General features: G+C 30.3%; 3 protein-coding genes across 7 annotated transcripts in view; 1 reads left to right on the top strand and 2 right to left on the bottom strand.

Annotated features, from left to right (window-relative positions):
- LOC108564407 (ion transport peptide) overlaps positions 1 to 9,128 on the bottom strand; it is a 48,209-nt gene extending 39,081 nt beyond the window's left edge. Inside the window, exons 1-2 of the mRNA XM_017923446.1 lie at positions 8,703 to 9,128; positions 7,897 to 8,176 (exon numbers count right to left, since the gene is read on the bottom strand). The gene's annotated coding sequence lies outside the window, so the exon portion shown is untranslated. The remainder of the gene's footprint in view (positions 1 to 7,896; positions 8,177 to 8,702) is intronic.
- LOC108564404 (ATP-binding cassette sub-family A member 2-like) lies at positions 8,685 to 25,289 on the top strand. 4 transcript variants are annotated; one of them, XM_017923441.1, is made up of 23 exons: positions 8,685 to 8,767; positions 17,819 to 18,154; positions 18,206 to 18,397; positions 18,457 to 18,707; positions 18,759 to 18,987; positions 19,050 to 19,220; positions 19,274 to 19,452; positions 19,504 to 19,795; positions 19,856 to 20,010; positions 20,065 to 20,214; positions 20,270 to 20,492; positions 20,550 to 20,793; positions 20,853 to 20,917; positions 21,754 to 21,786; positions 22,184 to 22,263; positions 22,317 to 22,551; positions 22,610 to 22,894; positions 22,952 to 23,164; positions 23,223 to 23,558; positions 23,611 to 24,162; positions 24,245 to 24,488; positions 24,701 to 24,929; positions 24,990 to 25,289. In XM_017923441.1, the coding sequence occupies exons 2-23, from the start codon at positions 17,842 to 17,844 to the stop codon at positions 25,152 to 25,154; spliced, it is 4,836 nt and encodes a 1,611-aa protein (XP_017778930.1). In that variant the 5' UTR covers positions 8,685 to 8,767; positions 17,819 to 17,841; the 3' UTR covers positions 25,155 to 25,289. The 4 variants fall into 4 exon arrangements, with proteins under 4 accessions (XP_017778930.1, XP_017778929.1, XP_017778928.1 ...); XM_017923440.1 differs by lacking the exon at positions 8,685 to 8,767 and adding an exon at positions 15,213 to 15,245; XM_017923439.1 differs by lacking the exon at positions 8,685 to 8,767 and having other exon boundaries at positions 17,723 to 18,154.
- LOC108564405 lies at positions 12,805 to 13,737 on the bottom strand. 2 transcript variants are annotated; one of them, XM_017923443.1, is made up of 2 exons: positions 13,567 to 13,737; positions 12,805 to 13,505 (listed from the first exon to the last, which is right to left on the bottom strand). In XM_017923443.1, the coding sequence occupies exon 2, from the start codon at positions 13,226 to 13,228 to the stop codon at positions 12,845 to 12,847; it is 384 nt and encodes a 127-aa protein (XP_017778932.1). In that variant the 5' UTR covers positions 13,229 to 13,505; positions 13,567 to 13,737; the 3' UTR covers positions 12,805 to 12,844. The 2 variants fall into 2 exon arrangements, with proteins under 2 accessions (XP_017778932.1, XP_017778933.1); XM_017923444.1 differs by having other exon boundaries at positions 12,805 to 13,491.
- Positions 25,290 to 25,541: the final 252 nt, after the last annotated feature.

The following is a 25,541-nucleotide window of genomic DNA, read 5'->3' as shown; positions in this document are numbered from 1 at the left end:
CAGATGAGAATTCTACAGCGTGTCCACTGGATTTTATTGGTTTAATTTCGAAAGCAATTCAATTGGATTAAATCATGCGTTGCATTTGCGTGAAATTTTAAATTTATGTATTTTTGTCAATGACCCCATCATACGTTAAAGTTTATGACAAGTTTATTTTTTAAATTAATTTATTATTTCACACTTAGCCACCTAAATATGTATCACATTCGAGTGTGTATTCACTTATATCGATGACCTAAATATTATTAATTACCGGATATTTCTGTTAATTAATTAAAATACTTGCGCTGTGCTTCTCTACAATATACTATTGAAAATCAGCATAATTTAAAGGTGACCACACAATGTGTTTTTAGATAAAATTCGTTAATGTTGTTGTTTTTAACCATTTTTTGTCTCAAAGTATAATTAATTCTAAAGTTAAAATTCGGCTGTATACTTAAAAACTTATTGCAATCTAATAGTAAAATCTTCCCAAGATTCGACACTAATAAATCTCTCCGTATACATTTCAAATTGGAGAAATAACTGTGAATATTTATAATTCGCTGATATTATCAATCTGGTATTTGACTTGTGAGAGCTAACGAAAGTTAAGCAACTTATGTTTTTAAATTGGTGATCGGTATTGAAAAGTGTTAATATACGTTTATAATTGTATACACTGTTGTAGTACCTCTTGATCTATGCATAACTTAAAAAATAAATACTATACAGTGAAACCTTGTTTTCAAAAATACTATAGATAGAATTTCATTCATAATAACACTTCTTCCGAAATCAGAATAATTTTTACTAAAAAAATAAAACGAGTTATAAATTTTTCGCCAAGATTTTCTTTCATTTCATCTTCATTTTCTATTTTCAAATAGATCTTAAAATTTGCAACTTTGTTATCAGAAAGTAACGTTAACTGTACTTGCTGACATAATAAAAAAAAATTGTTTCAAGTAAAATTAAATAAATATATTCTGGGCTTTATTAACATGTTTGTCAAATGATTACGTATCCATTGTTAATTTGACGTCAAAGGAGTAATTGCATGTGTTCAAGCTACACGTGAGGATAATAATATAATAAGTATGACCATTACTTAAAAAGGAAATAAAGTCATAAATATTATTTAAGTATAAAAATGTTATGCATTTTTTATAGTGTCAGGATAAATATTTCTTTGTTAGATGTACGCCATTTATTTCTTAACTTTCTTTATAATGTATTAAATAAAATGCAATAGGTATTCCAAACTGCTAAAGTTTTATCGATTTTATGAAATGGAGGGAGAAGGCGCCAAATTATTAAATATTTTTAAGGGAGGCGTAGTAACATCAAGTTTGGAAAAAACAGTTTTAAGTAGATATTTACAAACTTAATATCAGATTATTTTAGAATAATTGATAAACATAATCTACAATAATAAAGTCAATTGATTTGTGATTCAAGACAAATACAATAGTGAACAAAATTTGAAGGTCATTCGATCACACAATAAACGTAAACATTACGAAACCATCGAGATTTAAAATAATAATGTAATTAATTGAATGCGACAACAACAAGTGAGGAAAGTCGAGTTTTATAATAATAATAATATTTATTGCAACAATGTAAAAAAGCAAAATTAAACCTTTTCATATAATAATAATAATAAAACAGATTTTTATAATTTACATTGATTATATGGACCATGTGACAAATAAAAGCAATGCAAGTAAGAGCGTTTGGATCAAATCATTTTATGGGAGTTTCATTGAACTGGATTGCCCATTTATTAATCAACGTTATTGCAGATCGAAACATGTAAGGGTCAGAAAAGTGCACGATATAAACTCCTTTTACCATTGCCTAAATTGTTATTATTATTTTATTAAGTAACCTTAATTATATTTTAATATTACTTCATCAAATGTTTAAAGAAAAATGTTTGTGAATTTTATATTTGTTCTTGGAGTTCTTCGAAAAAAAGATGAAACACGTTGGTAAACACTTGGCGCCTGGGAAGTTCTAAGATGTCACTCACTATGTATCGTGACGTCATTAAAAAAACAACCCTACTTTAGACAATATAAATTCTCCAGACATATTTATAATAAACGCAGTGAATGATTTCTATTACTCTCTCATTTCTAAAAATCTAATAATAATCAAAAAACAAATCTTTATAAATATTTATGTTCAAATGGCCAAACTCTTATTATTATTATAAATATAATTAAAAAGAAAATACTTATTTTTTGTAATATTATTTTGTTTAGACCAAGTTCAAATTTCCATTTATATAATATCATTCGTTTGGATAAGCATTTGTAATCTTGATTAACATATCATCTAAATCAGTGATTCCCAAAGTGGTCTATATCTATAAAATTGTGTAAGTTGTAGGATGTAGGCATTGGTTTTGTGGTCGCAATACATTTTGAACTTGTAAAAACCTGCACATAATGATATATGAGTATCATCTTGTTACAAGCATACGCGCAGTCTTAGAGCAAAGATCTTAATAATTATGAATATGTCCCAATATAAATAATAAATTTACAAAAAAATCTATATCAGGTAAGTAGGGGGTCTACCGAAAACCGAAAAACATGGTAAGGGGTCTACGACAAAATAAAGTTTGGAAACCTCTGATCTAAATGCATAAAATTTATTGCTGTTAATTAAATCATACATAAAAAATACACTTCGTCAAAACGCTTGTACTTTACACTTTTTTTGCTCCACACAAGATTTTCTTGTTATTCGTAAGATACTTGTACATATTTTAGCTCATGCGAAACAACTTAATGTTGCTGTTTAGTTGCTTCCGTGAATGTAGATATATTTTATTAATCATAATTTTAGAATAGTGATGAGTCATGATTTTTTACTATATCGGATCAAAGTTGGTGGTAGGTTAATGCGCATACATGGTAGGTAATAATTAGGGTTCCCCTTCGAAGTGATCCAATAGGATCGGAATGCAACAGCTACTAATAAGTAAGTGTTGCACAACGGCTGAGAAAGCATCTGCGCAAAGGACCGATTTCCAGGAACTGGAGGGTATTAATTAAAGAAGAGAACGACGAGACGGAGCAGAAAAGGATGACAGACGATTTAGACGTGGAGCAGGATCATGGGATCTGCGAGTAGTAGCAAGACGAGAGCACGTGACTCGAATTTTCCAGTTTTCAGCGATTCTCTGAAACGGATGCAACCCATGGCTATGGACGTCATCGCCTCGGCACGTGATTTGATCACGTTTATCCTATAGGAGGGAAATTGTCCACCAAAATCTGCACATTCACTCCGCACCATTTCATTTAGATTAGCGTCCCATTAATTTCGTTCATTATCTTGCATCACTGCGTAGACTGTACTTTTCCTGCGCAGTTTCATTCAAATTATTAATGATTTCGTCGTTTCAATTAAGTCTTCAATTAATTCGCTCATCCTTCTCAACCAGAAGAAATTGATCCAACTGCACGAACATATTTTAAAATGATAAATTCAAACGTTCCATTTCAAACTCGCGCATGGGCATTGACTCGTAAAATAATGCCTGCACTTGCTTCTTTCCTTTCCCTTTTTCTTCCATTTACAGCCTTCATTGATACACTCTATTTCTTTCTCTCTTCTTTTTTTTTCTTCTTTTATACCTGGCCACCTGTTGTTGTCGTAATATGAGGTGATTGATATAACCGCATACCTACAACCATAATGCGAGCAGTAACTGGATGCTAAAACGCATAAAATTAACCACTAAAGAAGCACTCGAAAATGAAATAAACATGTCTCACGTTCGTCCACCATTCCGCGAATTATAAAATTTAATTGGATTAACAAATAAGGAAAATCTATTAAATCTTGGATTATTAAATGGACGATTTACCATCGTTTTAGAAATTCAAAAGGCAAAGAACGTATTTGGAAAATCTATTAATTAGTTTATTTATTTAAATACTATTTCTTTATAAAAAAAATATATAATTATTGCTTGTCTTGTAATTATTTCATAAACATTAAGACTAATATTCATTTTTTTTTTGAGTTTGCAATTCTTTCCAAAATATATTTCATATATTTTTTAATTGATTAACTTTCATAAACAAGATGTAAAGAAAATTAGAAACTGGATAAACTAATAAAGATAAAATTTCATCGAAAGTTGGGCAGTTTTCATAAAATTCTTTACAAAATACACTTTTAATTTGACTATCTTTTAACAAAAACAATCAATGAAACTAAAAGACATTCCTTAAACTGGGTGATATTATAAGGAAAATTCAATAAATCGAAGATTACTAAATGGAAAGTTTGCAATCGCTTGGAAATTCACTAAACATTGTTAATCATATTAACAAGAACACTTTTCCCAGATTTTTGTTCCCGAGAAATTTGAAGGCAATTATCGCGAATTTATATTGGGTGGGTGGGCCAACTTCTACGAACTAATGTAAAATACATATAACTTTTGTAATTGTAACTTTATTTTAGATTTTCTTTTTTTAGATGAAAGTATAGTTTATTATGATTTTTCTGATATAAGTGTGGGAAATAATATCACTTAAATGACAACCATTTTCTTGTTGACACGTAATGATTCTTTCTAATGCATTTCTGGCTCCAAATTTGTTATTTCTTTACAAATATTTTATTTAAGATGGTTTATTGTTTGTGGTTTATGTTAAATCGGGAGAACGGGGAGGAAAAGCAAAATCTGAATTTTTCTAATAATTCGGTCACCGAATTTATTGGAATATCTAAGGTATTATTCTGAATCCCGTGTTAACATTTTTTGGGCCCATCGAATTTTGTATAGAAACATCTTCAAATCAAGTTTCAATATTCGTCTTAGCTATGTTCTGGAGATGCCCAACTGAGTAGTCCATAAAATGGCTGATTAAGTTTCTAATCATGTTTGCACTGGGAGCTGTTGGTACATTAAAATTCGCACAATATTTTCGTTCATTGTTACAATACAATCGTTTGGAAATATAATAAAATTCTTTCATTTTGAGATGTTACTGCAGTGAGTATGTAGCGATTATTAACTTTCTTAAAATTCTTTATAATCTACAACAAAAATAAATTTAAAGAATTAAAAACTCAAAAGTTATAAACATTTTAAAACAGTAATCCAAGTTACTGCAGGGTGAGTAAGAGTATAATTGTAAAAAAAATATTGACCATAGTCTTTTTGTCCGGGAAATAATAATTTTAGACAAATTAGAGAGAAAAATCTAACAACCGTCCAATTATTGAGCATAGTCATTTTCCATTCATGAAACGCTGAAAAACGTCATCCTTATCAAAATATGATCCAAAGATCTACATTCTTCATAATCTTTAACGTCTGTTGATTCCATATCTCAAACCATCGTTAGGCAATTTTTTATATATACACAAACCTTTAACAGCAAGTTAATAATAGGCAAAGTAAGTAAACAACAGAAAATAGGCAGACTTAAAAAAAATAACTGAATTTGTTCATTAAACTCTGTAATTGAGTCATGCAAAATGGAAATTGAGACGCGATAAAAATAATTTTCCAACCCGTATAGTTTCATGTGAACGTGACGTGACCGGAATGGGGGCTCATCACAGTGCAAATGCAAAACCGTCTCTAATGTTTATTTAATTAGTCTAGCATGCAGCGAATCCTGAAATTCCGAAAACCCGAGCACGAATTCGGCCTACATCACTCAAATTATTTTTTTTCACTCTTCAAATAACAAATTCTTTGCTTCCGCTGTAGACGAAACGCAAATAAACGAGAGAATGCCTTTTGGAACTGTTTGCTTTCATTGGGTAAGTCGGGGCAAAGTCTATCTGCGCTCTATTCTCCTTATTTCATTGTTTATTTTTTTATCAAATATTATATTTACATTGTTTCATATTCTAAACATTAAAATTACAACGAAACATCTTGTAACTTGCATCTAAATAAAAGTGCAATATGAAAATTATCACAGTTTCATTCAATAAAAATTATTATTTGTTAATTTATAAGATCTGTAGCAGAGATTCCCAAACTTTTAAACATATCTTATGAGTTCTAATTTTTAAATCTTAGAAATATACATTCAAGATTTTATTGTGACCCATTTAAAATCGATTCACAACCGAAAATTTGCGATAGACAGTGAAGACAGTATCCAAAACGCTAATGTAAAGAACTTCACAATAACCAAAAAGTCGAGTTTCTCTTTTTGTATTGCTTTGAACTATCAACATTAACAGCAATGTAAATTAGTTGAAATAACATGTCTTCAAACTATTCACTTATTCTGCATCAGAAGGGTCACCTGTACAATATTTATGATATCAACCTTCTCTTGTTTATTTCGTATTCTCCCGTTTTGTAATGAAAACCCGTGGAATAAATTCGAATAACCTCAAAGTGAAGCCATAGTAACAATACTAAATTATCATATTAACATAACGATTCGATTTTTTAAACATATATCTATATATTTTTAGATGTACTTAACAAAAACTATAAATATATTATACAACTTATATCAAATACAATTAAAATATATACAATATTACTGAGGTTAGAACATTCCATTAATGAAGTCATAAAATATATTACACATTTCACACATATCCTAGCTTCTAAATAAATTATATAAGAGTTATTTACAATAATATTCCATGAAATAAGAGTTAATAGATTCAGAATATGGAAAAAAATATACACATTATTTTTATCAAAATCTATATATAAGAAGAATTACGAAGATAAAAATCTTTAATATTTATATCTATATATAAATTGCAGATATTTGCGTTATTTTAAATTAAATTAATGGTATTAAAGGGTAGTAATAGGTAGAATTATGAAATATTGTGGAAAAATTATATGCAAGAAATATTTGTACAAGGTTAGATGACCTGGAAACAGACTTACAAGTGAATGGTGTCACCATTAATAACATCCGGTTATCCAGTTACGATATAATAGTGGACTTTGCAAATAAGTTGAGGTATGTGAGTTTGTAAATTATATTAATTGTTCATATATATATCATAAATGAATTCGAGGTGTAATCCATTTTTGATTTATAAATAAATACAGTTTCAATATATAAACATAACACAAGACACGTCAGCTCACGTGAAAAACATGACCGTATTATTTTTTACAATTAGTATACACGCTATTATTAACATCCACTATATAAGTACTATGTAATACTGATCTTTGGAGATATGATATCTGCAAATTTGTAAATAAAAAGTAAAAAGTTTTGATATAATTGAACCTAAAAAATATTATATATAATAAATAATAATTATTATATACTTTCCTTGACCGTAACAATATTTATCCTTGATGTATAAATATATAATAGTTGCAATATATCAACATAACACATACACGTCAGTTTACGAGGGAAACATGAGATTCTCAATTAATTAGATTTTGAGATCTGCAAGTTTGTAAATAAAAGATTTCGATGTGAACATCACGATTTGCGAAATTGTTCAATCTAAAAGTATATAAATTTAAAATTATACAAGAAAGTACAGTGGAACGTATATTACATATATGGGGAAAATTGTTTCACTATACGAGTAAAAATCCGGAAATTTTGGAATTAATAATGCTCGTTAAGTGAGGTTCCACTGTATTTGTTATAGCTGAATTATTATCACTTTTTGAATTTAAAATTGTATGTATCCTTGATTTATAAATAAAAGAAGGTGAAAAGTGTCTACATGACACAAGACACCTCAACTCACGTACAAAACATGAGTTACTCAATTAATTATATTTTAACAATAAGAAGTTATCGATGATAATTTTATATTGATTATACGGGTTAGTTACAAATAAGAATGAAACATTGCTATGTTTGATGTAATTGAAAACATAAAAATGTCCAATATTTGCATGAATCTTACCTAATATTATTCACCTTATCCGAATGGTCATCATTCCAGTGTCGAATAATCCCAATATAGGCAAGCACCAAATGCACCAACACACAACACTCGTTATAAATCAAAACAATAATAATAATAATAATTATAATAATAATTAAAGAAGAAACTTCACAGAACTCACAACGCACTCTCGAATTATTATTTTTGGCTTCTAGTCGTAAGATTTTCTCCTACCCCGCGTATACCACCTATACATTTCCGGTGGACTTTACGAGGATTCGATATTACGAAGGAACACCTATAAACAAGAAACAGACACTTTACATTAATAATTTTTAGTTTTTTTTAACATTATTTTTAGAAATAAATAATAATACATTTCTGTTACATACATTGATAATGTTTATAGTGTCGAGTCAATTATTCGGTATGCTCACAATTTATTTGGGTCAAATTGCAATCTTTAATTGGTATTGATTGAAGCATAGACTTTAAATATAAATAACTGATCTGTGAAAAATTAGAGAAAATTTATAACAACTAATCGAAAATGTATATATTTATGTAAGCACTGTATATGTGCACAAAAATAATTCAATTTAAAATTGCTTAATTTTGAATCGTTAGGCAACCAGAAGTACTTTTTCTTAAGTACTGTACTTATGCATGATACAAATATTTGTTATGCGATTCCATGAAACTTGTTGAAAATGATAATACAGCGTTATCACGAATGCTTTTATGAGTTTGTACTCCTTTATCTAAATCAGTTGTGTGTATAATGTTAGTGACTCCATGTGATAATTATTTTAAATGGAATTTACCTTGATTGAACATTATATTCCAAATACGAGATAGCTGAAAAGGTAAAGGAAAATGGAGAACATAGGTAATTAATATAAGCAATACGTCTAGACACAAAACGGATCACTGAACGTTCAAAGAAATCACAATGCCCAGATCGTTATCGTAGCCTTCTCGGTTTTTATTTTGTAGACACACGAGCACAAAACGCGCAGGGGTGAGTTACCACGACTTAGAGACAAACAATATAATAAAAAAAAGTGGTAGAGGTGTTGTACGATGAATGGTGAACCTTTTTTTGGATGGATGTGACCACCGCAAACGGGCTCTGGACGTGCGTGCGACTGTATTATGTATTTCTTTCTATGTGATATTTTCACGTAAGCCTCGAATACAGGATGGAGCTCATTAACGCCATATATAATATACACACTAGTCTCATGACCTGACGCTGCCAGCGGCCCTTTTACATGCACCCGATCAACGGCACCAGTAGCGTAACATTCGATATTTTTTTTACCAATACCTTACCTCAGCCTGTAGGTAAGGTACATTGCTGTTCGAATCATTTAGTTTTGTTTGTTTATGTATGTTTATCTTCATTGAAATAATCATAATATTGCAAATTGACCTCAGATAAAGAGACATATGAATTGATAATAAATCCAGTTTAATAAGGAATCAGCTAAAATTAACTTATATATATTCATTAAGAGCAAATCCTTTGAAGAAGTGAAACGTTCGTTTGTGAATCATTCAATTGAAATGATATTATACAAATATGTGCATCAATTTTCTCTATAATTTAGTATACAAGTATAATCACTAGAGTAAATGAGCATATACCTTACATAAAAATAAGTAAGTTTAATAATTTCTTAGATTAATTAATTTACTATTTTTTGTTTAACTGCACATATTTTTTTAAATATAAACAATATTTGTAGTTATGAATTGCGAACTGATGCGCCACTGAAATACAATGGGCGTTAAATGACCATATTTGTAATGAACTTTCAGACAAATCGGACAACGAACAATTTATTTTTTATTTTTCACGAACACCTTATCGACCTATTTGACGTTACTTTTGGAAACTAGTACTAGTGATATGGAAACTAGTGATATGAAACTTAAGGGGATTGTTAAATTGAAGATCGGTTGACGATCAATTCGGTTAGCGAACATCGACTTTGAACACACCCAATAGTATTGGGTGAAGTAGAAAGTTCTGAGCGCTTTGAACTTTAGACATCATGTACACAATAAATGTTTAATTACGTACGATAACAGTATCAACAAAGTATTTTGCGTTTTAACATGCGTTTTAACATGCAACAAAACTAAAATAAAATGTCAAAGTCAATTTTCATTGTCAATTCAATATAGAAAACGACGTTTTGTTCTGTTGCAAAGTTGTGGCTGTTTGTAAATAAAATTAATTTAAAATTAATTCTTTAATCATATGAAACAAGGTTCTTTTAGCTATATTCAAATATTAAAAAAAATTAAATGTAAAAATCAAAATTTTATATTTTACGTCTATTGTTTTTCGAAATATGTGTAATGCATCTGAATTCCATCACGTGCAAGTAATACAGTAATTTATAACATTAGTTTACTAAAAGAATACAAAGAAGCAGAAAATGAAATTATTTTGAAATTAAGGACAGATCGTTGGAGTGATGTAAGAAGAGAAAATCTTACGCGATTTACAACTGGCGGATCACATAAATCCGAGCTCTTGCGCAATAAAATTTGTTAATCTTGACACGCTTCGAAATCATCAATGGGTTGATATATATATATATAATATATAATAATATAAATAAATCAAGGGAATTAAAAGGTAACATATTTTGTAAATAATTATATTTGTTAAGAGAGAAAGCTTTTAATAAATAATTTAATAAAATGGGTTTATTACAGAAATTGCAAATATTTCAATTACAAATATTTCAAGAGAAGACACATTCATGTACATTCTATAGTGGTAAATTACAATTTGAATAATGTATTTGGTTACAAAATTTGTCTGCAATGAATCTGTGGATGCGTGCTTCAGACAGGCTCTTTATGCTCAATCCAATTACCGATAATTGCAGAATACGATAATTGAAACTATTCACAAGTATTCATACAATTAGAAACGATTTCGTGTAATTATATTAAATGCAATTTAAATTACTCACGGATTACTATTTTCAATGCGTATCTCTGTCTCCTTGTCACTGAAATTGACGCACTTGTTCTTCCGAAAAGTTCATTTTATGTAATGAAACCCCTATTGTACCTTCGAGTTTTCTCTTTAAAAGAGATTCCTTATCGCATAACTGGCTTTTAAAAAAGAATTCCATTATCTAAGAAATTTACCGCTACAAAATAGTTAAAGCTAAGAAGATTAGTTTTTTTATATAGTTGTTACCTGCAAACAAAACAATTTTATATTTTGATATAAGTATAGAAGGTACACCGGAGCGCATAATGGGTCACCAATGAGTGTAGAGTGTAGTTAATAAATAAAATATTAAAATATATACGATCAGAGCAGATTCTTCTCTTTGATAGTAATTGAAGAAATATAATCATTCATAATATTAGTTTTATTTGAGATTTTTGTCTTTGTCTGTTTTTACTTCATGCTTGTCATGGTGACACTCAGTGATACTAGACTGAGTGTCACCATGTAAGAAATTGGAATGATTGTCCGCTATAGTTTGTATAACTATATCTTGGTATAAATCAGAATTTTTCAAACTATAGCGAAACATCCGCGGCACATTTAAATAATAATAATTATAAATTATCTTGGAAAAAATGTGGTTTTCACTTAATAAATATACAGAATTGAGCAAATTTAAATCAAATGCGCATAACGAACGGACGTATTTTCTCTCGTAACCTTCCATGGGGTGAGTGTGGATGGATGTGTATGCGAGGAGTTGATGCAAAGGCAGTGAACTCAAACTCACGATGACCACCTTGCCTTAAGGCCATACGGAACAAATCGCATGCACACACCTTCGTTTTCTTTTACTTCCTTTTTATTATTTATTTATTTTTTGTTTCATTATTTATATACCGCCGCGATGCTTTATTTTCCGTTCTATAAATAGAATCGAGCCAGAGAGAAGAGAGATCATTATTGCGAGAAATGCATCGCTTCTTGTTACCCTCCAGATGCTGCTCACCTTGCGCGAATTGTACTTTACTAGTGCAGACAACAGATTAATTAATAAATGTAACGTCGGTGATATCTGACCGTGGACGAAATATCCTTCAAACATGTTGCACGATTTTTCAAATGCAATTTTGCTTCGTATTTTAAAAACGGCAAAAATCAGCTGAATTGCTAATATTGATAAGATTATTTTGATTAGATACAATATTTCGTCAAATGGAAACAACATGATAGTTTTACTTAATTATGATTTTTAAACTATTTAGATGCATGTTGAAATAATTTTTGGGCAATACCTATATTTGTAAAACTTACCTAATGTTTATAGATTATAAAAATGTATATAACAAAATTAAATTGTTTTTGGATTATGTTTCTATTGTCATCAACTGATAAGCAAAATTCCCTAATAAATACATGATACTATGCAAGAACTGTATTTGACGCTATTAGAAAATGAATTTTAATAAATTTAGAAAAATTGAAGTTTAAGCCCAATTGAAGTTTTCAGCTTCTATATTTTAAATTTTGGTATACAACAAGGTATTAGAATGTAGATATTATTGTAGATACTCTTTTCCTTTTTAGTCTTTGTGACTATTTAATTACCATTTCTATAAATTTGATTGAGAAATTCTATTTTGACTGTTTTTTGTCAGTTAATCAATCAGCCAATGAATCAATCAACCATTGATGTTGCCTTTAGTCGATTTTAAAATTATTTTGTAAACCTGTGTATTTGTTTTACAAGTTATACAATTACAGATAAGGGGGATTTAGAAAAGACCTGAATAAGTGCCAATTTTTTTATATGGTATACTATCTTCACATGTATTTTTTCTATAATATTATTCTATTACATATTTTGTTAGATTATGCAACCGAATGTACTTCTAAATATACATATATGACTACATTTCAGCTTCGTAATTTGGATCTTATTGTATAATTTATCAACTTTGAATGTGAATGACGAAAGAGCTAATTGCAAAACTGATCCCAAATGTAACCAGATTTATATATTCTATTAAAACTGGTAGAAGAATTCTGGTAATCACGGCATGATTCCAGTACTCGAACACAATGTGATTCATGGTTCCTATGTAAGGTACTGCAGCAGCCTGAGTTTGAAGATCTAACTCTGTAGAGGTGAATTGGGACTAGGGTACGGACTAGGGTACGGAGCATCGTTTCCGTTGATTCCGTCGTGGCTCTGTACCAAACACAAATCGCAACGCCTCTAACAGTTAGGCCATGACTCATCCTGTAAGTGTCCATGCTCCAAGAGTTAGTCCTCATGGAGGTCCACATACTAGTGATTCCGCAAATAGAAGAGAGCGAGTCCTTGAGGATGGCAATGTTCATCCCAGTATTAATGTTATTTGTTATGAAAATTGTTCGATAAATGGCATATAAATCTACTGTGAAGAGCAGTTTGAATGGAGTTTTTCACACTCAGTGAAACGTCTTTAGTTTTCCTTTCAGAATGTTGATATCGGAGCCTGAGGAACATATTGCAAGGTCGTCTGCATATGTTAGTAATTCTCTTCCCTTGGGAATTACATTGATGATGGAACACATGTATACATTGAACATTATAGGGCTTAGGGGGTTGCCCTGAGGTGATCCTAAGTACAATCATCTTGGATAAATGGTAGTAAATTAATGGCTCTGGCAGATTTATTTATTGTAGTTACACTTACATAGAACTAAACTCAGTTACCTCACTGTAATTAATGGTTCATTTTAGGCCGATTCGATTTGCGACGGCTTTTGTAGGACAGGTAGCCCTGTACGACGGCTACCTGTACTTACTAACTATGATGTGACACACAACGTGTTGGACTAAAGTAACACAAACAATAGACGCAAATAACGCAATAGGAAAATAAATGGATATAAATAAACCAAATAAATGTACCAGGAGTAGCAACAAGTTTTATTATTACATTCAAAATAATTTAAAGAAATACTCGATATTGATATAAATTAATATATTCAAAACAACTAATGTACATATTGTATAAAGTTTTTTTATTTACGAACTTTATGGTCATAATTATTTGCTGCTCTAATAAAATGGAATGCTGTTGCGAGCCAAGGATGTACTAAAAATAATTCTGAAACAAAGTTTAATGAAAGTATATTCAAATTTAACTACAGTTTTAATATTGAAAAAAATCTTATTAATTAAATATCACAGATGAATAATTAGTAGAACGATAATACCGGGCCCTGTGAATTTGCGGACCTGTGTAAAAGTTTAGTAGTAATATAATTTAAAAATTTGTAATTTATATTCATCATATATTTGATGTCAATAACACACATCTCAGTGCGATTTTCTTTCAAATTTCAATATACCGATCTCAAATCGGTCGGGGAACTTTTTTAACCATTACCCCAAAATATTATTGCGTAAATCGAAAAAAAAATCATTTTTACCCCATTTTGGGTAATTTACCCCGGTTCCCCGACCGCTGATCTAGGGTGATTCCTATTTGTCTACTCAGTGACTTGTTCTGATATCTGGTATTTATTTATATAAAAGAGTTGTTTCTATTAGGTCGTTGCTCTCACATCGATATGCAAATCTTATTTTGGTTGAACTTTTAAATGCTAGAACGGAATTCAGATATTTCTGGATGCGGTGGCAAATTATATTTAGATCATGAGTATGCACATACGTCTGTTGTTAAAAATGATAATATTAAGGTGGAAACATTCAACTCTACATGGACCATTGAAACAATTCAAAGAATATGTCAAAGTTCAAATTTTGTAATTGCAAAGATATTCGTAAAAATACTTCAAATTAACAAAAATCTAATAAATATGTTATTAAATGTGAGTATTATTTATGTATAAGTCAAACGAAGTCAAAATATATCTTATGTTGTTGGATTACCCAGACCAGACGCAATTTGATTATTAACGATATACAAACTGGTTTATACTGACAATAATTGTTATATGAAAACAACAGTGTTTTAATATCTTATCACTTTTTGCGGTGCGGAAATACAATAATATACGAAGAACATTGTGTATACTGATAATTATATTTCAGTATTGTGTTTAGCTTTATTGAAAACGGTGGAATTTTAACGGAGTATTCTTAAATTTGCTATTTGAAACTGTAATGTCTAAACGAAAAATCTATCATGATACGTACACATAATAATTAGTCTCAGATTATATTTATTTTCTTTTTAATTATTTTCGGTATTTAAAAGTCTCCGCTCAATATTTATATAACTTATTTTTTTTCTCTAGATGGACGTGAACATTAGATAATTCTAATTTATGCCAACTGTGTTAATAAGTGAAAAAAATATTAACATAAATCCTGGATAGAGAAATATTTATCAACTTGATTAAGGTAATATAAATAATGTTTAATTACTGTTGTTAATTACATTTTTTTTTAATAAATACTAATTATATTGTAAAAAGAATGTTGATGATATAATATACAAGGCACACCCGACTGCCGTTCTATCTTCGTCCTCTTTCGCGCATGATATTTATAGTGTATATTAAAAATGTTAAAAGTAAATTAATTCTCATTTACGGTCTTGGTGACCGCTCGGGTGTATCTTGTATATTTGTATCATGGGTTTCGCCAATATCCCGGGTTGTTCGAAACCGCACTAATTGAGAACTTTCAAACCGCATGAAAATAAACTGAGCATATTTGTATCATGGGTTTTTCCAATATCCCGGATTTTTTGAAACCGCACTAATAGAGAACGTTCAAACCGCATAAAAATAAACAGAGCAGCAAGAAATTTGACTGTAATAACAGAGGGTCCAAATTCATTTTTTTTTTTTTCATATACAGTGGAACCTCGCTTAACATTCCAAAATTTTCGGATTTTTACTCGTATAGTGAAATTACTCGTGAAACATTCAGAAGTGAAACATATTAAAAAATACACATAATATTTGTCCCACAAGTTTTCAAAAATTTGTTGGGAAACCAGAAAAAAAGGGGAACTTCGTCGCTACTTTTTGCACCACGATAATGCACCCACTCACACTGCTGAAAAAAACAACAACTTTCTTGCGCTCCCTGGCATCAATGAAATTTGCTCCGCAGCTTACTCTACGGACCTAGCGCCGTGTGATTTCTGGCTGTTACTATAAATTAGAAAAAAAATGAGGGGAAGAGTCTTCAGTTCAAATGAGGCAGTTCAAATGTAGCAGGCGGGCAATACGGGACTTCTCTTTTCATCGTAACTCGTTATGCAAAACGTCGCTCGTTAACTTTGCTGAAATTCTGAAAAGTACCGCTTTGGTGACAACTGTCATTTTGCAGCCCATTAAAAATTTAATGCGATCCAATTTTGGGTCAAGATCCATGGTTGAGAAACGCTGTTCTAGACATTTCTTATGCGTTTTGTAGATAGCCAATGGTTAATTTTTAGTATACCTGTTTGAGACGTGAGTGGTTTTAGTGTGTAAGAATAACGCTGTAACGATGTCCGTTCCAGCAGTGGTGCAACCTGAAGGTTTCCTCTAGAAAAAAAAGACAATTCTTATGCAAATTATATGATACTGAATTGTAGTCATTGCCGCTGACGCATACATTTAAAATTACCCAATACACCATTTCCGTCTGATTGGTATTTCGAGAATCTTAATCTATTGCGCTACATCATAACATAGTCATCTTCCTCTATTTCAAAATTATTAAATATGAGATAATTTCTCTTGAAATCCAACAAAATTATTTATTTTTAAAAAACTGTAATATTTATTGTCTGATATCACAGTCCACTTGATATATGTATTTATATTTTGAAATATATTTAAAATAGCAGTATTAGCAATTAGGGATTAGGAATCGCACCTTCTTAACAATCGATCCCTTCAAGAGTTTCTTGACTTCTTATGTTTACATCGCTCTATGTTACATATTTACAATAGGACAAGCAAAAAAAGAAGACTAAAATAATCATTTGAGCATCAATAATCGTGATATATTTATCTTGTAGACGCATCCAAGTAGAAAATATTATTCTTACTTCTTATTTTCTAGCAACCCCAAAACGATCCAAAACAATTATTTCAATCAGTCCTTCGTTAATACAAATGGAAAGATTATGTGCATACAAAAGATATACAGTGGATCTTCGCTTAACGAGTTTAATCCGTTCGAAAATTTCTGTATTTTTACTCGTATTGTGAAATAATCGTATAGTGAAACATATTGAAAAATACACATAATATTTGTACACAAGTTTTAAAATTGATATAGCTGGCGCGCAATCCGGTACTTCTCTTCTTATCGTTACTCGTTATGCGAAACGTCGCTCGTTAAGCGAGTCATTTTTCTTACAATTAATTTTACTCGATAAGCGAAATGATCGTTATGCGAGAGAATTGAATTTCCACCAAAGCCTTTACTTGTTTAAGTGTAGTTGGAACTGATAACCTTCTTTTTTTTATAGATTATTTATATTATTTTCTCCATTTATGTGTGTATGTACTTATTATTCTATTTATTTTTTAAATAATCATTAAAAATAAATAAATAGAAATAGTAAACCACGATACATGTATATACATCAACGGGTTGCTATGTGTCCCTGTCTTTTCGAACGTGTTCTCTTTCATTGCGACCGACGACGTTAGGGATTAATTTCTATAGATATCTGTGATATTAATAATGTATCTTTCTATCACAATCCCATTATACCTCTAGTAATATATTTAGTCCATGTCCTATCAGCCATTGGACATTAATATTTTTGTTAAAATAATGAACAGAAATTCTAAACTGCTTTATGTATGTAAAGTTGCATAAAATCTATAGGGTGTATACCGTTGTAGCTGGTTGTAGCCGTTGTAGCATAAGTATACAATTTTCTAGGAACTGTATACCAAATGACTAATGTCTCAAAGTTCTTATTGCGTGTTAAAAAATAAATAGTTCTTTTTTCATTTTAGATTACTCCTATTTATAGAATATTATGGAGGAAAGAAATGTAAGTCTACAATTGAAACTTACGTTGTGGAAATGTTGGAAAAGTAGATGGCACAATTATGTGTACACTTTATTAACAATATGTCTTCCAATATTGTTGTATTCTTTTGTTGCCTGGTATTACACAAAAGGTGGAGTAATTTATGTCAGACAAGAAAATCCTACATATGGTATACAAGTATCAGAAGAACAAATTGAAGATAGTTTGTATGGTTACAAGTATTCCTATGCCCCATCAAATGAATACACAAATAAAATCATCCGGATGCTCCAGTTGGAGTATCAATATCCAAATAATGGTAATAATTTTTTATAATAGTCAGCTCAAACTTGACAAAAAATGATTCCAGTTATTAATAATTTTGAAACGGAAGAAGAAATGATAACATTTCATAAACAGCATACGGATGTTGATAATATTTTAATCTACTTTCAAAACACAACAAATTCTGTTCCCAAAACAATGAAATACAAAATAAGGCAAGAAACAATTTCAAAGTCCTTGCAGAATTTGTATTATGATTTGCCAGGACCTGGAGCAAGTAAGCTTATATAGATTATTAAATGTTTATATTTTGATTAATTTTATCTCTTCTCTTAGGTATGGAAGTTTATAGAAGTTTTGTTACACTTCAAATGCATCTAAATAAATATTATCTGGAACTACTAAATATATCTGATAATAATATTGAGTTTACAATGGAAGAATTTCCATTTCCACCTTATGTCGATGATAAATCTAACAATTTAATATTTACATTGCTGTTTCCAATGTTGACATGCTTAACTTTTTCATTTGTTGGTCCATATATTGTTATACAAATGATAGATGAAAGACAAAGTGGCATTAAGGTAACTTTAAAAAAAAAAAAAAATCTAATAAATATCTTTTTATTTTATCAGGAATATATGAAGATGATGGGATTATCTCCAATAGTAATGTGGATCTCTTGGTTTTTGGATAATATCTTAATTATTATGATACCAATAATATCTATAGTCTGTATTCTAACAATTCCAAACAATTCAATATTGTCATCTTGTAATCCTATCATTTACTTCTTGTTTCTGATATTGTATAATTCATCAAACATATCTGTTTGCTATATAATTGCAGCATTGTGTAAAAATGGTATGAAATGAAAATATTTATGTTTAAAAATATATATAACTAATTTTTTTAACATATTTTAGGATCATTGGCTTTAATTTTACAAATATTATTCAATGTATTTACATTAATTCTGTGTTTATTTTGCTATATGAATGTATTTATGAGCAACTTCACAAGATATCTAATTTGCTTTATACCAAATGGTTCATTGATCTTTGGATATTATACAATTAAAGATCACTTAGTAATGGGTTAGTAAATATTAAAATAATTCATTTGTGTTTATTAACAGATGACTTTTTAGATAATGAAGTGACATTTTCTAACTTATTTTCAACTTACAATGGCCACACCGAAAGTCTGGGGGGAATCATGTTAATACTTTTGTTTACAACAATATTGTTAATATCATTAGCGTGTTACATTGATGCTATAAGTCCCGGTAAATACGGGATTCCTAAACGCTGGTATTATCCGTTTTATGTAAGTTATATTTGCAAAACTAAATTGAATAGACTAACATTTTATTTGCAGTCATCAGTCAATGCACTACGTCGATATATACTGAACGGTAATGAAGTAGGTATCAAAACGTACAATATTCAGGAGGAGAGTGGTCTTTGCTCAGATATGTGTACGGTAAAAATGACAGAACTAACAGAAAAGTGTAATTTGAAAATTTGCATTGAGATAAAAGATCTCACAAAAACGTATGGAAACAGAAAAGCCGTAGACTCACTTAATATGAACATATATAAGGGTGAAATTATGGCTTTGCTTGGACCGAACGGTGCCGGAAAAACAACAACTATGTCAATTATAACCGGTAATTTATTTATTATATCTATTATTCGTCTTTATTTATAATGTATACTTATATTTAAAGGATTGATAAATCAAACTAGAGGATCAGTAACTATAGAAGGACTCGATTTACATAGGGACTTGGACAAAATCCGTACATTACTTGGTATTTGTCCACAGGATGATCTATTCTTTCGGTCACTCACCGTGCGAGAACATTTATTGTTTATAGCGAAAGTAAATATTGCCGTTCAAATTGAATTATTTCAATAATTTATTGTTTTCTTCCAGATGAATCAACTGAAAAATGCTGATGCGAAAGTTGATGAAATGTTGGAGAAGTTGTCGCTGATGAAACACTCCAATCATTTCCCAAATAATATCTCCGGTGGTATGAAGAGAAGGTTGTGCTTTGGCATGGCGCTGGTAGCTGATCCAAAGGTAGTAACAATTGGTAATAAAAAGCAAATTATCATCGTATATATTCGAATTTAAGATTGTAATTTTGGACGAACCCACCTCTGGTTTGGACCCCATATCGCGAAGAAATATGTGGAATGTTTTAAGTGAATGGCGTAGATCACATTCTGAGCCCAGAACCGTTCTTCTGAGCACACATCAGATAGAGGAGGCTGAAGAACTTGCTAATCGTATTACCATATTGAACCAAGGTACACTGGCCGTTCAGGGGACCATGAATTACCTTAGGCATACTCACTGTTAGTATGAAATTAGTAAACATGTTTCTTTGTATATGATTTTTGTTTGTTTTTTAGTATCTGGATGTCATTTAGATATTGTGTATAAAGAGAATGATGATGAGCTTACCAAGAACAAAGTGAATGAAATAATCGCTAATAGTGATCCCAGGATCGATAAGAATAAATTAAATGGAGAACATTTTGAACTAACTCTAACAGATAAACCAGAAATATTGGAATTGCTGAAGCAATTAGAGAAATTGGATGGAATCAAGGATATCACTGTAAATAATAAAAGTTTGGAAGAATTATTTTTCAAGTAAGTACACACGATTAAAAACAATCCACGATATATATATACTTTCGTACTGTTGATAGCTTAATACAAAATACGGAAGAAACGACTACGAAATTAGAATTTCCACCAGTAAACGATAACAATGGTAAGTACTTACTCCTTTTCTATACCGAGAATTATACGTAGATAATGAATTTTTCTCGTGTATGAGTTTTAAACTCTACGTGATACTACTATAATGGTAGATTTATACAAGACGAATAATATGCAATGAAACCTCGCATATCGAGCATTTTGCTTAACAAGAAAAATGAGTTTCAACAACAATGACTCGCTTAACGAGCAACGTTTCGCTAAAAGACTGACGATGAGAACGTGTTAAGCGAGGTTCCACTGTATACATAAAATAGAGTTGCCATGTTTAAAAACGGTAAATTAGGGCAAAAAATTGAATCTAGGACAGGGGTAGTCAACCTTTTTATGTCTACCGCCTACATTTGTTTCTTTGTTGGTAGTAACAATATAAAGTCTATTGAAATTATGTTTAATTAATGTGATTCTGGACGTTGATGCTGCGTGACTGAATATTTGATATCAAACACAAGAAACCCCTACCGGCCACCATGGAATCGCCTACTAGTGGGCGATAGGGATCAGGTTGACTACCACTGATCTAGGGCTATGACAGTTTAAAAAAAAATGGAAAAAAAATATTTTTATTATAGTTGGCTAAATATAAAGAAACGTAGATTCGATGTTCCCGAACGCACGAAAAAGAGGACATTTATTATATATTACAATCATAATATATATTTTTATATTAATGATTCTCCTCTGCTGCAGTCTCAGAGTTTGGCTGCGATTGAACTGTCTAGTTTGTTCGTTTATGTTGAAAAATCCAGACGCAAGTCGTAACGTATTTTTTTTTTTTAAAGTTACTAAACTATTGGAAAACTAATTATGATTTTTTTTTGTAATGAGATATCGAGGAACCGTTAAGAAAATATACTGGTTGTGAGTATTTCATGTTATTTAATGTCACGTTCAAAATAACATTTACTTCTACAACGTAGCGCACCTTGTTTTAATAATAATATGGATATGAAGCACATACTACTGTATTCTTATGTGCTTAATTTCGTCAATTTGCTATGTTTGTCACCTATCTGCAGATAGAACTAAAAAAAGGTTGCTAAAGTGGATTATACAATGTTAAGGTAACATTGTTCAATCCACAATATTGAATTGTAATAACATTTCACGATACATTATTTTTATTATTTCAATGCGAATAGTCGAATTTAACAATAAAGATCAATGTATATGTAAAATATCTTTTTTTTCATATGCATGAGTTACAATTAAAGAAAAATAATTTGTATATAAATTAATCTAGGTAATTATGTTTCAGGTAAATTGTACCAGTGGAAATCCATATTTAAACTGCGACTTGTCACATTAAGAAACACCATCCAAAGCTACATTATATTTGTATGTTGAATTATTTCATGTGCGATATTTATAGTAATTTGTTTATTTTTTAGGCTTTACCGGCAATCACCTTATTAATTATTGGCTTATTGCTGGGCAGACCTTCGATTCTTAAATACGCATCTAAGCACCAATTCATTGAAATGAGTTTAGAAGAGTACGGACCGACAACAGTATTTTTTAGCGGTCAAAGGAATAACTCAATAGTAAATAGAATTATGAATGAATACAAGCATCTTGTTGCAGAACAAAAGTCGATAGCTATAGAGGTTCCATCAGCAAAAGATGGTAGATTGTAACGATTTCAAAATAATTTCAATTTACCTTCTTTATTTTCATGTTTTAGCGTTACTGGAATTTGGGACGCGTAACTTTATGGAATATTCAAAAAAAGCCATCGCGGCTGCAGATTTTATTACAGACAGCGAAGGTCGGATTAAAGTAAATGTACTTTACTCAGAATTGGCAGTCCATGCACCACCGATTGCATTAAATTTAGCCTGGAATTCTGTTTTGAAAGCGTATACGAATAATAACTATAGCATCGATGTTACATCGCAACCAATGCGCCTATCATATTTTGAAACTAATATTGTGATGTCGTATATTGTCGTTACATCCTTGTTCTTAGGTACGTATTAATCTGAATGTATTTCATACAATTCTAGAAATTCTGATTTGTTTTAAGGATTTTCAATTTTCATAACGTATTTCGTTGGATTTCCTTTGGTGGATAGAGAAAGTGGAATTAAGCATTTAGAACTGATGACCGGCGTTCATATATATTTTTATTGGATTATTAACTACGTATTTGATTTTATTTTATACCTATTAACATTATTTATATTCGCTGTAGTTTATATATTATGCTACAATCCGGTATACACGTTCCACGAACTGGGTAAGATTCTGCCATTTATTTAAAGCATACTATGAATTATAGAAATATTATATTTTAGGTGGATTTGCTTACTATAGCATTATATTTGGCATTGTTGGTATTATGTTTTCGTATCTCCTCAGCAATATTTCCTCTAAATCTATAGCGTATAGCGTATCCATTAGCAACAACATTATCATAGCAATGTTATGCATTGTTTTTGTTTATGTTTTGAAATTCTTTTATCCATCGTTGGGACAGACTCTGGACATAGCATCATTAGCAATACCTATGTATTGGTACATAAACAAGGTGTGGAATTATACAAACAAGGTGGTATGGAATTGGGAATGGAACAATATGTCTGATGTATCCAAAATCAAATATTGCAGAGTGCAGACAAATCCATGTTGCTGTAAGTATTTACTTGAAAAACAATATTTCTTATTACTAAATATTATTTCTAGTGTCTAGCGTAGCGGCTCATGATTTAAGTGAGGAATGCCAGAATTTCATGAATATAATTATTATAAACAGTATCGACTTCGTTTATATCGTTGCCACCATCTTAATCTACTTAGGTTTAATTGCATTTTTCGATAAAAGCTACATAAAACGAATAAAAAAGGAAACTCTCAATGAATCTACAGGTAATTTAGCGTCTGCAATAAAATGCAGAAATATTAACAAGAGTTATGGAAAATCAACGGTTTTGAATAATCTGCAATTTACACTTCCAAATAATACGTATTGCGGTTTATTGGCTCCCAATGGGTCTGGAAAAACCACCACGTTTGAAATGCTTGCCAGAAAGCAGATAGATATGAACAACGGTAGCATTTCCATCAATGGCATTGAATATCAAGACATTTACAATTACATGAAAAACATTGGGTATTGTCCGCAGTATAATGCACTGAACTTGGATTTAACTGCTAAACAAATGTTGGATATTTTTGCCGAATTGCGTGAATGCAAGGATCGCGAAAAGGTAGTGGATAATTGCATCAAGCTTGTAGGTAAATGGTACCGATTTTTATACATTCTGCGATATTTTTTATTTCCAACGATAACTAACTTTATTTTGGATAATTTAATTAGATTTATCCGAATTCAAAAGTATCAAATGCGGAGAGTACAGTGGAGGGAACAAGAGGAAGTTGTGCATAGCTTTAGCTATCATCGGTTCCCCAAGCCTTATGCTATTAGATGAACCGACGACTGGCATAGATCCCGTTTCAAGAAGAACAATTTGGAATGCTCTTAAGGAAAAAAAATATAATTCACATAGTTCTATGCTTCTAAGCAGTCATAGTATGGCAGAATGTGAATTTCTTTGTGACAGGTAAATATTTTTTTTTATCAAAGATTGTCTCCTTTTCTTGTGTTGTAATCTTTTTTAAATTTTACTAATTTTGTATTGATCGATCGTAGTGTACTATTATTAGGCGTTGTTGAATATTTGAACTATCGATATTGGAGGTCTTTATTTGATGAAGTATTATTTTAATTGCCTATATGGTTTAGATGTGATGTTTTTTTTTTAATTTTTACTAGTCTGGCGTTCATGAAAGATGGGAGCATACAAAAACCAGAGAAAATAGCATCGCTGATATCAAAATACGGAGCCGATTACGTCGTTAATATGAAGTTAAATGATAATTGCAACGATGTCGATGAGGTGGATGGTAATTCCTCTAGCAGAAACTACAGTAAAATTGATGTTATAGAACGATTCAAAGAATTATTCAAAGATTCCATTCGCAAATTGAAAGATGATAGCGCCGTAAGCAGCAAACTTACTTATCTTCATATTTATTCCATTACATTTGCATTTTACTTTCAGTCGAACCTATCGTATTATATCATAAAAGATAAAATAAAACTGACCAAGGTTTTCGAACATATGGAGAAGATGAAGGCCTATATATCGAATTACGAAATAAGAACGGCAAATCTCGAGGAATCGTTTGTAATGTTTTCTAATGATAGTAATGATAAGACAAACTAACCAAAGTATTAATGTGAAGGCTTAATATTTTCTCGCAGGTGGAGATGGTCATATACCAGGTTTATATCTGGTCAAAGATCTTGAAATATGTAAGACAAAACAAATGAGAATAGTACGCTTTATGCTTACAAAATTGTATCATTATCCTATACATATTTTATTGTATATTTTATATTATTTATATGAATAAAATTATATTCAAAATATCTTTTTACTTTTATTTGTATTTTGATATTCATTCATATTTTTTTTCATTAAAGTTCAACATATTGACTGCGGCCAATAGCCGCATGTATATAATATGTATGTAATTGAAATATACATACTTAGTATATAATAAGTTAATACAATTTAGAAGTTCAGTATCCTTTTCAATTTTATCGTCGT

This window comes from Nicrophorus vespilloides, unplaced genomic scaffold (assembly GCF_001412225.1).
Source record: "Nicrophorus vespilloides isolate i.1.1-1 unplaced genomic scaffold, Nicve_v1.0, whole genome shotgun sequence".
NCBI lineage: Eukaryota > Metazoa > Arthropoda > Insecta > Coleoptera > Silphidae > Nicrophorus > Nicrophorus vespilloides.
This window is presented reverse-complemented; position numbering and strand designations above follow the sequence as displayed.

Bases quoted from the DNA above. Each gene is read 5' to 3' on its own strand.
- LOC108564404 (XM_017923441.1), top strand. From the start codon at position 17,842: ATGGAGGAAAGAAATGTAAGTCTACAATTGAAACTTACGTTGTGGAAA. The intron at 20,215-20,269 runs GTAGTAACAATT...TTCGAATTTAAG, and splicing joins CGCTGGTAGCTGATCCAAAG to ATTGTAATTTTGGACGAACC. The intron at 24,163-24,244 runs GTAAATGGTACC...TAATTTAATTAG, and splicing joins TAATTGCATCAAGCTTGTAG to ATTTATCCGAATTCAAAAGT.
- LOC108564405 (XM_017923443.1), bottom strand. From the start codon at position 13,228: ATGAACATTGCCATCCTCAAGGACTCGCTCTCTTCTATTTGCGGAATC.